Source organism: Pygocentrus nattereri, chromosome 16, assembly GCF_015220715.1.
Source record: "Pygocentrus nattereri isolate fPygNat1 chromosome 16, fPygNat1.pri, whole genome shotgun sequence".
NCBI lineage: Eukaryota > Metazoa > Chordata > Actinopteri > Characiformes > Serrasalmidae > Pygocentrus > Pygocentrus nattereri.
Genome location: NC_051226.1, coordinates 5186269 through 5199698, shown reverse-complemented (window position 1 = coordinate 5199698; position 13430 = coordinate 5186269). Strand labels below are relative to the sequence as shown.

Genomic DNA, 13430 nt, shown 5'->3' with positions numbered 1-13430 from the left:
TAACTTTAGATGGCAGTGGCGAGTGATGTTTGTTTATTGATGCTTATTAATAACTTTAGATGGCAGTGGCGAGTGATGTTTGTTTATTGATGCTTATTAATAACTTTAGATGGCAGTGGCGAGTGATGTTTGTTTATTTGATGCTTATTAATAACTTTCGATGGCAGTGGCGAGTGATGTTTGTTTATTTGATGCTTATTAATAACTTTCGATGGCAGTGGCGAGTGATGTTTGTTTATTTGATGCTTATTAATAACTTTAGATGGCAGTGGCGAGTGATGTTTGTTTATTTGATGCTTATTAATAACTTTAGATGGCAGTGGCGAGTGATGTTTGTTTATTTGATGCTTATTAATAACTTTAGATGGCAGTGGCAAGCGATGTTTGTTTATTTGATGCTTATTAATAACTTTAGATGGCAGTGGTGAGTGATGTTTGTTTATTGATGCTTATTAATAACTTTCGATGGCAGTGGCGAGTGATGTTTGTTTATTTGATGCTTATTAATAACTTTAGATGGCAGTGGTGAGTGATGTTTGTTTATTTGATGCTTATTAATAACTTTAGATGGCAGTGGCGAGTGATGTTTGTTTATTGATGCTTATTAATAACTTTCGATGGCAGTGGCGAGTGATGTTTGTTTATTGATGCTTATTAATAACTTTAGATGGCAGTGGTGAGTGATGTTTGTTTATTGATGCTTATTAATAACTTTCGATGGCAGTGGCGAGTGATGTTTGTTTATTGATGCTTATTAATAACTTTAGATGGCAGTGGCGAGTGATGTTTGTTTATTTGATGCTTATTAATAACTTTAGATGGCAGTGGCGAGTGATGTTTGTTTATTTGATGCTTATTAATAACTTTAGATGGCAGTGGCGAGTGATGTTTGTTTATTTGATGCTTATTAATAACTTTAGATGGCAGTGGCGAGTGATGTTTGTTTATTTGATGCTTATTAATAACTTTAGATGGCAGTGGCGAGTGATGTTTGTTTATTTGATGCTTATTAATAACTTTAGATGGCAGTGGCGAGTGATGTTTGTTTATTTGATGCTTATTAATAACTTTAGATGGCAGTGGCGAGTGATGTTTGTTTATTTGATGCTTATTAATAACTTTAGATGGCAGTGGCGAGTGATGTTTGTTTATTTGATGCTTATTAATAACTTTCGATGGCAGTGGCGAGTGATGTTTGTTTATTGATGCTTATTAATAACTTTCGATGGCAGTGGCGAGTGATGTTTGTTTATTTGATGCTTATTAATAACTTTAGATGGCAGTGGCGAGTGATGTTTGTTTATTTGATGCTTATTAATAACTTTAGATGGCAGTGGCGAGTGATGTTTGTTTATTTGATGCTTATTAATAACTTTAGATGGCAGTGGCGAGTGATGTTTGTTTATTTGATGCTTATTAATAACTTTAGATGGCAGTGGCGAGTGATGTTTGTTTATTTGATGCTTATTAATAACTTTAGATGGCAGTGGCGAGTGATGTTTGTTTATTTGATGCTTATTAATAACTTTAGATGGCAGTGGCGAGTGATGTTTGTTTATTTGATGCTTACTTACCGGAACTAACTGTTGTACAACTGTTAATAGCACCTTTAGAGGGCGACGTTCAGTAATACCTGTTTATTTGATGTTTATTCACACTTTTAAAGGGCAGCAGAGTAATGTTTGTTTATTTGATGTTTGTTAACACCTTAAGAGGGGTGCAGTAAATAACATCAATTATTTATGTACCAATTGATCATCACCTAAAATTTCAAAATCATGATCGGTTGGTTGAATATTGATTCATAGCAACAAGAACAAAGACAATGCCTTGAATAAATGAGTAAAAGAACCCAACTAAAACCCAACTCTGCACTCAGTACAGTGCTTAGAGCTCGGTAATACACGCTGACAAAGCAGAAAACGTTCACACAGAGCAGCAAACGCCATTAAAAGCGGCAAAAGGAGGGAATTTCTAGGATCTCTAAGCAACTACTGAGAGCAGAGAAACAGCCAAGCGCAGGGCCTGGAGAAAATCTGCAGCCGATCACAGCCGAGGACTGCAGTGGAAGGCAGAAAGTGTTTCTTGGCGCTCAGGGCTGATGGGTAGTGGAACAGTGGACTACAGCCACATTACATATGTCACAGGTCCTGCCAGGGTGTGTTCAGTCATCAATTATTAGTATCAGCACTGCACAGCATGAACACAGTATCATACTGCAACTGTGCTGCTATAATATACTGTATTGTTACATACGGAAACATTTATACAGTATAAAACTTGGCATGATGAGGTTCTGATTAGTTATTAGCTGAGCCTGACTGATATACAGGTAGGCCTATATCAGGCAATACTGGCAAAATGCAGATTCATCAGCATCAGTAATAATACTGGTGGTAAGATGGTGATATTAGCTGTTTATTTCTGGTATAGTACTCTAGAGAATCATACTCACGACCAATTATACAGAGAAACCTTCAGCACAAGGATATATACATAACACATAGCAAAACCTGCTCCACGATGGAAAACAAGGCAAAAAAAAACAGAATTAACAGAAACAAAACAACTCTAGCTAAAGAATTCTGCCTCCGGAGCTACAATATTTCCATTATTTATAGGCAATGTGAATCTGGAGTCATGCTGTGGCAAATTTCCAACTAAAACACAGTATGAGGGAGGGTCTCTGAGCTAGCCGAGCATTTTCTCTCTATAATGGGGGTGTGGGGTTTGGGACTGTAGAGTTATGGCAAAGCTCATTTAGATGGAGTAGTTAGCAGGTCAAATGCACCTTATAGCACAGACTTGGTTCCAGTTACCTGATGCTGATATTACTATGTTTAGGGCAGGATTCCGCCCGAAGGTAATAATAAAAGAATCCTCCTCCATTACAGTAAAATAAAGCTCTGCTGATCATTCAACACAGTTTAACAATAAATGGTCTTAAACGCTGGAGTTAATGTAGAACTACTACCTGGGGGCAGTCGTGGGCTGGAGGTCAGGGAACTGGCCCTGTAACCGGAAGGTTGCCGGTTCGATCCCCAGAGCCGACAGCACATGACTGAGGTGTCCTTGAGCAAGACACCTAACCCCCATACTTGCTAATTTACCCTGGTCATCTGGTCACCATAGCAATACAGACAGCAATGTCGCCTAGCTGGTAACTGATGACATGGCAAAGAGAGAGATTTAAGACGAACATCGATAATTTGGAGATGAAAGGACTTATTTGTGTTTTAAAATCATTCCAGCTGGTTTCCTGATACGTTGAATCTGCAACAAGAAACTGGCAAACACTAAGAATTCATGAGGCTGAAGTTGCTTCTCATTCACCACCTACTTGTTAACATTTTTGCATTCCACCAATGGTGCAGCAGTTACATCCTGGGGCCTCAGGCACCATTTAAGGCGGAACGGGAAAATTAGAACAAAAAGCTGGAGAATGAGAAGCGACTTCAGCCTCGTAACAAGTTGAACGTTGAGAGACATTGAGGGGAAACTATTTTACTTTTGCGGAAAGTTTCCTGCCACAGATGTGAGAAAAGCACTATATCTGAGCTAAAGCTTGAAGCAGAGCAGAGCAAAGTATGCGTTTTTGTTTATATTAGATTTTTTACACTTTACTAGTACATTAGCACATACTGAGACATATTGACAGCCAAGACAGTGAAACGTTACTTCAATAAAATGGACATAAAATGCTGTGGCTCCCAAGGCGGTCAGATTTTTGTTGAAACTTGACCAAATGGCTCTTCTTAGTATTTGGGTTGCCGACCCACAGCTTAGGGGATATCTGAGAAAGCAAATTCGAGTGACTGGTGTGTGACTGTGAGTGCAGCTCTTAGCTGTCAATAAGCCACTAAAAAGCTTTTCTGAGGTTGATCATATCTATATAGTTGAGTTCCCGATCAGATCAGTAAGCCCATGTAAATTGTAAATGGGGGGAATGTATTTAATTGACATGGAGGGTGTTTATAAGACATGGAACAGAAATTTGACAAATAATTTTGCCTGGCATCATTTTTCAATACTGCCATAAAACTCACTAAGTTTTACTGCTCAACCTCACTTTTTGTGCTTACAAGTACATTATTATGTTTTTCTCTGCATGCCAGAGGAACAAAGAGGGTGTGTGTGTGTGTGTGTGTGTGTGTGTGTGTGTGTGTGTGTGTGTGGTAGCTGTCAACAGCTCTGTTTCTCTCTCTCTCTCTGGTTGGCTCACTGTCTCACATTATTAATGAGGTCCAGGTCAGATCTGACCCCAACCATGCACACACAGGTTTATAAAACCAGGACGAATCACACACTGGAGAATAACGTGGTGAACACAGGAACTAAACACGATCACATACTGGAGCCGCAAACACTGCTCAGCCAAACCAAACACTGAAACAGGAAAGGAGGAAAAACACAACTACTAAAAGAGCGAAGGAAAGGGGAGAGCAACATTTCCCAACCAGCCTAATATGTTAAAAAAAACCTCTTAGAATAACAAAATGCTTTCATTTGTTAAAATGAGCACTAGGGACTGTTTGCTTTTCATAACTGAAGGAAGAAAACTCTCCTGTACTTCTCTCTAATGAGTTTGTGGTCTAACGGCAGTAAGGAAGGGGGTTTGTGTGCAGCGCTGGTTGCAGTAAAAGCACCTGGTTTTCTTTAGGTGTGTGAAGTAAGGTCAGAATGAGCATCTCGATCACAGCGCAACACTGACACCACACTCCACAACCGTGAAGCTGGGTTCATTTTACCCAAGATAAACACGAGTGTGTAGTTTTACAGTCTGACTGTAATAATTGTGGAGTGATTTTAATCCAGTATGAATCTGCAGTGTGTGTAGTTTTACAGTCTGATGGTAATAATTATGGAGTGATTTTAATCCAGTATGAATCTGCAGTGTGTAGTTTTACAGTCTGACTGTAATAATTGTGGAGTGATTTTAATCCAGTATGAATCTGCAGTGTGTAGTTTTACAGTCTGACGGTAATAATTGTGGAGTGATTTTAATCCAGTATGAATCTGCAGTGTGTGTAGTTTTACAGTCTGACTGTAATAATTGTGGAGTGATTTTAATCCAGTATGAATCTGCAGTGTGTAGTTTTACAGTCTGACTGTAATAATTGTGGAGTGATTTTAATCCAGTATGAATCTGCAGTGTGTGTGTAGTTTTACAGTCTGACTGTAATAATTGTGGAGTGACTTTAATCCAGTATGAATCTGCAGCATGTGTAGTTTTACAGTCTGACTGTAATAATTGTGGAGTGATTTTAATCCAGTATGAACCTGCAGTGTGTATTTTTACAGTCTGACTGTAATAATTGTGGAGTGATTTTAATCCAGTATGAATCTGCAGTGTGTGTAGTTTTACAGTCTGATGGTAATAATTGTGGAGTGATTTTAATCCAGTATGAATCTGCAGTGTGTAGTTTTACAGTCTGACTGTAATAATTGTGAAGTGATTTTAATCCAGTATGAATCTGCAGTGTGTGTAGTTTTACAGTATGACAGTAATAATTGTGGAGTGATTTTAATCCAGTATGAATCTGCAGTGTGTGTAGTTTTACAGTCTGACTAATAATTGTGGAGCGATTTTAATCCAGTATGAATCTGCAGCATGTGTAGTTTTACAGTCTGACTGTAATAATTGTGGTGTGATTTTAATCCAGTATGAATCTGCAGTGTGTGTAGTTTTACAGTCTGACTAATAATTGTGGAGCGATTTTAATCCAGTATGAATCTGCAGTGTGTGTAGTTTTACAGTCTGACAGTAATAATTGTGGAGTGATTTTAATCCAGTATGAATCTGCAGTGTGTAGTTTTACAGTCTGACGGTAATAATTGTGGAGTGATTTTAATCCAATATGAATCTGCAGTGTGTAGTTTTACAGTCTGACGGTAATAATTGTGGAGTGATTTTAATCCAGTATGAATCTGCAGTGTGTGTAGTTTTACAGTCTGACTGTAATAATTGTGAAGTGATTTTAATCCAGTATGAATCTGCAGTGTGTGTAGTTTTACAGTCTGACTGTAATAATTGTGGTGTGATTTTAATCCAGTATGAATCTGCAGTGTGTAGTTTTACAGTCTGACTAATAATTGTGGAGTGATTTGAATCCAGTATGAATCTGCAGTGTGTAGTTTTACAGTCTGACTGTAATAATTGTGGAGTGATTTGAATCCAGTATGAATCTGCAGTGTGTAGTTTTACAGTCTGACTGTAATAATTGTGGAGTGATTTTAATCCAGTATGAATCTGCAGTGTGTAGTTTTACAGTCTGACTGTAATAATTGTGGAGTGATTTTAATCCAGTATGAATCTGCAGTGTGTAGTTTTACAGTCTGATGGTAATAATTGTGGAGAGGTTTTAATCCAGTATGAATCTGCAGTGTGTGTAGTTTTACAGTCTGACTGTAATAATTGTGGAGTGATTTTAATCCAGTATGAATCTGCAGTGTGTAGTTTTACAGTCTGACTGTAATAATTGTGGTGTGATTTTAATCCAGTATGAATCTGCAGTGTGTGTAGTTTTACAGTCTGACTAATAATTGTGGAGTGATTTGAATCCAGTATGAATCTGCAGTGTGTAGTTTTACAGTCTGACTGTAATAATTGTGGAGAGGTTTTAATCCAGTATGAATCTGCAGTGTGTGTAGTTTTACAGTCTGACTGTAATAATTGTGGAGAGGTTTTAATCCAGTATGAATCTGCAGCGTGTAGTTTTACAGTCTGACTGTAATAATTGTGGAGTGATTTGAATCCAGTATGAATCTGCAGTGTGTAGTTTTACAGTCTGACTGTAATAATTGTGGAGTGATTTTAATCCAGTATGAATCTGCAGTGTGTGTAGTTTTACAGTCTGATGGTAATAATTGTGGAGTGATTTTAATCCAGTATGAATCTGCAGTGTGTAGTTTTACAGTCTGACTGTAATAATTGTGGAGTGATTTTAATCCAGTATGAATCTGCAGTGTGTAGTTTTACAGTCTGACTGTAATAATTGTGGAGTGATTTTAATCCAGTATGAATCTGCAGTGTGTAGTTTTACAGTCTGACTGTAATAATTGTGGAGAGATTTTAATCCAGTATGAATCTGCAGTGTGTGTAGTTTTACAGTCTGACGGTAATAATTGTGGAGTGATTTTAATCCAGTATGAATCTGCAGTGTGTGTAGTTTTACAGTCTGATGGTAATAATTGTGGAGTGATTTTAATCCAGTATGAATCTGCAGTGTGTAGTTTTACAGTCTGACTGTAATAATTGTGGAGTGATTTTAATCCAGTATGAATCTGCAGTGTGTAGTTTTACAGTCTGACGGTAATAATTGTGGAGAGATTTTAATCCAGTATGAATCTGCAGTGTGTGTAGTTTTACAGTCTGACGGTAATACTTGTGGAGAGATTTTAATCCAGTATGAATCTGCAGTGTGTAGTTTTACAGTCTGACTGTAATAATTGTGGAGAGATTTTAATCCAGTATGAATCTGCAGTGTGTGTAGTTTTACAGTCTGACGGTAATAATTGTGGAGTGATTTTAATCCAGTATGAATCTGCAGTGTGTAGTTTTACAGTCTGACTGTAATAATTGTGGAGTGATTTTAATCCAGTATGAATCTGCAGTGTGTGTAGTTTTACAGTCTGACGGTAATAATTGTGGAGTGATTTTAATCCAGTATGAATCTGCAGTGTGTGTAGTTTTACAGTCTGACTGTAATAATTGTGGAGAGATTTTAATCCCGTATGAATCTGCAGTGTGTGTAGTTTTACAGTCTGACTGTAATAATTGTGGAGTGATTTTAATCCAGTATGAATCTGCAGTGTGTAGTTTTACAGTCTGACTGTAATAATTGTGGAGTGATTTTAATCCAATATGAATCTGCAGTGTGTAGTTTTACAGTCTGACGGTAATAATTGTGGAGAGATTTTAATCCAGTATGAATCTGCAGTGTGTAGTTTTACAGTCTGATGGTAATAATTGTGGAGTGATTTTAATCCAGTATGAATCTGCAGTGTGTAGTTTTACAGTCTGACTGTAATAATTATGGAGTGATTTTAATCCAATATGAATCTGCAGTGTGTAGTTTTACAGTCTGATGGTAATAATTGTGGAGTGATTTTAATCCAGTATGAATCTGCAGTGTGTAGTTTTACAGTCTGACTGTAATAATTGTGGAGTGATTTTAATCCAGTATGAATCTGCAGTGTGTAGTTTTACAGTCTGACGGTAATAATTGTGCAGTGATTTTAATCCAGTATGAATCTGCAGTGTGTGTAGTTTTACAGTCTGACTGTAATAATTGTGGAGTGATTTTAATCCAGTATGAATCTGCAGTGTGTAGTTTTACAGTCTGACTGTAATAATTGTGGAGTGATTTTAATCCAGTATGAATCTGCAGTGTGTGTAGTTTTACAGTCTGACTGTAATAATTGTGGAGTGATTTTAATCCAGTATGAATCTGCAGCGTGTGTAGTTTTACAGTCTGACGGTAATAATTGTGGAGTGATTTTAATCCAGTATGAATCTGCAGTAGCTAACACAAATTATTCAGCAGCCCAGAGTTTGCGGTGTTTATTAATTTCCCTGCAACAAATTCATCGTTACTTGACTCCTTCCAAACATGATGGAAATGATGGAAAGAAAAAGAGGAAAACATTAAAAACAAGAAAAGTGCAGAGGAATTATATCCCCAGGAATATGCTTGTAGAGGGAAATGAAAATGAGGATTTTCCCAGGAGCACCAGAAAGAATGGCAAATTTGGACAGCACTAGCATGACATCACCTTACTCCACCCTTAGATCAGATTTAAGGGAAAACAGTGCAATTATTCCATTCAGCGACCATAAAAACTGACCTCTGCATTGCTGCAAACAAAAAAACTACAGCTTGGCTCATGTGGTGTTAAACTGCTAACGCCACTGAAGCAGAGCAGCAGAACAAGCTGCTTTGGACTGTAACGCCGGCTGATCGCCGCACGGCAGCGGTTAGAGCTCATGCAAACTACATGTTGAAATCATTGTGGAACACTTACCTAATAATGAAAAAAAATGCCCAGAAAGAGAAAAGAGAGGAGGGAAGGATGTAAGCTGTCACTACAATTCAGCCATAATATGAAAATGACAAGTTTACAAGTCTCCCCGTGAGCAATGGGACGAGGTAAGTTTAAAGTGCTGCCAACGAGAAGCTACATTCCTCTGTGATTACACCTCATAGGCTGTTAGCACGCTATTCTCTCATCTAAGGCCTGGTTTATTTACTTCAAATGAAGTCATGGCAAATTCAGTTAGCAAGGAGGAAAAGGGGGAAAAAATAACAAACAGTCAGGTGGGCACACAAAACCAAACAGACTTACTATTACAGAGCACTGAAACGTTCCAAGAACAAATTCCATGATGCTCTGGAAGAATACAACCGGAACTTTCCGCACAAGTGTTCATCTACATTTACATGAGTGCGCCACTCGCTGCGACACTGCTGATGAAATCCATTGAAACGTTAAGCAGCCAAATTCAATAATGTAGCAAAGCAGCAGCAAAAAAATCGAAAAACCTGAAGTTGAAATTCATGAACTTCAGGCGAACTAAGGCAATGTTGGTGTTTTGCACCAAATAAAAAGGCGAAAAACATCATTCTAAGTCATTATTTGTGTCCTGGACATCATGAACTGAAACATTATCCATGTGTGTACAACATTTAGATCATTCAGATTCAGACCAACACGGGGGGGGTGGGGTTGGGGGGGTTTGTTCTGGGCGTGGTGCGCGTGCGCGGCGTGTGTTTTCACAAATGTCTTGCTAGTTACTCATCCTTTGCTTTTCAACAAGGTCCAGTTTCCTGACCAATGCAGATAAGACCATCTGTGATACTGGCTGATGGCCCACTGAGTCCTGGGTCAGGTCAGTCAACCCACACTGACGGGGACATGTACACACCTGATGATGCGCTGGGCGGCGTACTGGTGCAGGCAGCGGAACTGGGCTGACATGTTGGCCAGAGCTGCTAAGCAGTTTGTGTGCAGGTACTTATCCTGAGAAGAGAAGCAAGGCAGGCATTAACACAAACAATGTGCTCTGTCTACATAAAGCATAGGTAAATAATAAATATAAAAGCATATGATAATTATAAGGCATATCGCTGCTGCTGTTACAAAACCACTTTCAAAACCACTTTCACTTTCATTTTTGTGTTAGTTCTCCTTAGTTCTTTATCTCTTTTTATTTATTTATTTCCTCTCATTTTATTTTTAAGTTTTTTTTATCATTACTTTTTAAATTTGTGATATTGTACTATTACCTTACTAATTTCTTATCTATTTTTGATCTTAATTTCTTACCATTTAAATCTCAAGTTCTATTTTTATCTACTTTTATCTTTTATTCACTGTTATTTTAAACCTTCTTTTAATTTAAAGTGATTAAATGTAGTTATTATTTTCTTTGTCATGTCAATCCCTGTTTTTGTAAATGCTCGGCTACATTGAAAATGAGGGTTGCCCTCAATGTACTTCCGAGTCAAAATAAAGGTTGATTGATTGATTGAAGACCTAAAAAAACTATTTTAGTCTTCCAAGGTGCAAACAATGTAAATGCACCTTCAAATATACAGACATAAGCAAAAAGTGGGGGTCAAATGACATGCTTTTTTTTTTTTGCCCCATTTTCTCATCTCCAATTCCACCCACTCCAATTCCTCCACTAGGAGGGCGAAGGCTAGCACAGGCTTCCTCCAAGACCTGTGAACCGCCACCACCCGCCAGATCTGTCACATCAGCCAACAGATGCCTGCGCTCACTAGCGCCACACTGAGCGACGGGGGAGAGGAGGGGGTCATCCTACCCACCCAGAGAGAGCAAGGCCAATTGTGCTCTCTTGGACTCCTGGCTGTGGATGGCTGTGGCATCATCAGGGATCGAACTTGCGATCTCATGATGACGGGGTCAACGCTTAGACAGTTGTGCCACTCGGGGACCACGGGGGGCCAAACAGCTGCTTTTAAGAGAAAAGAAACCCTCACGTGCTCCTCAAAGCACATCATCTTTAAAAAAACGAATAAGAACAAACTCCCAGAACATCTCAGATCACATAACACAAAGCAAGGCTAAACTTACTGGACCGGTTTTAACCTGGATTAATGAGTGGTGAGAACAACTGATTTCACAATGTGAGCTGGAGAAATATTTCACTATAAACTGGCAGCTGAGCTTAAACAGTAAAGAGTGTGTTTCAATGTCCGGATCAACATTATAAACAAGATATCGACTCTTCTCTGTTGCAAGGGGCAAATCTGGGTTAAAGTCAGGCGATAAATCCTGTAACGCAGGCCCAGCCTAAGACTGGGCCATCTTCACTTAGAAATTCAATTGTACAACACGGAGTCAGGACAGAGTGTATGGATTCAATGCTCCTTATGATATATAACTGCCATGTAATATGACACAGTTCCCTGACAAAAAGTACAGGTGACGTAGCCTTCAGGGCAGCACCCAGGTAACAGTGTATGTAGTCTATAGGCACAGCTTTCCCTGAGAGTACATATTTTTAAAGCCTTCCTTCTTTGTCTTTGATCAATACGGTATTTTTGAAATGCTGTGCATGGTTTTCTATTGTTCAGTTAATTTCTCATTTTAATTGTTTGGCCTTTTTTTAAAAAAAATTCTCAAGAGTGAAAAAAATAATCATTTTTTCATACAAAACATACAAAAGCAAGTCATGATTTATTATTTGACTGCTTTCCCTTAAGATACAGTGAGGAAAAAGGAGCACAAGCGAGTTGATCTTACCCTGGTCCTGGTCATGTTGAACTGAATAGTGCGAATGACCACCAGGATTAACAGACTGCCCAGAGAAATCTCTGTTAAAGCTCGCTCTGTGTACCAGCTTATGTTCTTCAGTATCTGAGAAGGCACAGAGAGAAAGAAAGTGAAACAGTGCATTGTTGCAATAAAGAAATACTTTTACCATTTATAAGGGGGAATTTTGTGTAAGGGCTAAAGACAAATTCAGCAGCATTTTATACACAACTGCAGCCATTCTACGCAAAATCTACAGCCCAAGGAAATTCAATGCACAGTAGAATGGGATACTCTGAAGGAGCCACACCTGATCCTGAACCAGAACCAAGCATGGCATAGAGGGGTATTAAAGCCCCCCAGCAGTGGGCTGTGGAGCAGTGGAGCTCCATCCAGTACCTTTGGGATGAGTTAGAATGACCATCCAACATCAGTACCTGACCTCACTCATGCTCAATCAAATTCTCACAGCAATGTTCCAACATAAAGCCTTCCCAGATGGGTAGAGGCTGTTTTATATATATATATATATATATATATATATATATATATATATATAAAATTTACATACAGTGCAGAAAGCAAGAGGCAAGGTTTTCTTCCGACAGCAATGACATGCATCTCTATGCCGTGCTAATGAGTGCTGGGCAGAGATTGGCTTTAACGGCACGCCAAGGCAGAAATATTCGGGCGTATTGATCTGATCTGGTGCAAATAATGAATAAATAAACAAACCAGTCGACCTTGGAAAACCCAGTAAACAAACAGGATGAGTAGATTGTTAAGAAATACAAGTAAAAAACAACACATTACGCCATTCGGATGAATTTTTAATGACTCTCTTATGTTTTTATCTGATTTACCCACATGCCCCTGTAAGCTGGAGCCCAGGCTCATCAATATCGATGATGTAAGCATGCAGCTGCAGAGAGGGACTGAGCTGTAATGAGATCAGGTGAAGTATTGAGTCAATGCTGCACAAAGTTTGTGAGATGCACACGAACTGTCCAGTATGTCTCGCGAAGCAAATTCTGTTCTGTTGATCTGGGTGACACAGGGTCGGACCAGGTTAGCGTTCATACACACAGAAAATCTATTTGCATAAGCGACGGACAAAAATGCCTAGTAATAGCTCAGTCCACAGTGAAGTGCGATAACCTTGTTGTGGTGCACTCGGGACAGAGTGTGTGGGTCAGAACAGGCTGCCGGCACAAACTCTGTCACACTGACACGAGTACAAAATGAACTACTTTAACGCAACAGACTGCTAGACCAAACACACAGCCGGGAGAGCTGCTGCCAGACACACAGACAGCATGTCTCAGACAAACACACAAGAACACACTAAATAAAAGCTCACTTTGTTTCATTTTAACAAAGAAATAAAAGTTAGTATATATTATGGTTGCAAATATATACACACACAAACACACACGCCTGCACGTGCACTCACACACCGATCATGTACTGGGTACACCTATCATGCAGCTGTATTTATTGCTCATTTTATCAGCTCCATTCACCAAATAGGAGAACTTCTATAATTAGAAAGTGTAGTCCATCTACAGACACACACTACGGACTACAGTAATAAGCATATACTTTGTTAGCCTCCTTCCACACACTTCCTCAAGGTCAGGACCCCTACA

General features: G+C 38.8%; 1 protein-coding gene across 1 annotated transcript in view; it reads right to left on the bottom strand.

Annotated features, from left to right (window-relative positions):
• The window catches only part of dym (dymeclin), a 205416-nt gene that overhangs the window by 95786 nt on the left and 96200 nt on the right, over window positions 1–13430 (bottom strand). The window contains exons 12-13 of the mRNA XM_017711335.1: window positions 11773–11886; window positions 9926–10020 (exon numbers count right to left, since the gene is read on the bottom strand). Of these exons, the coding sequence (XP_017566824.1) occupies window positions 9926–10020; window positions 11773–11886 (209 nt within the window). The remainder of the gene's footprint in view (window positions 1–9925; window positions 10021–11772; window positions 11887–13430) is intronic.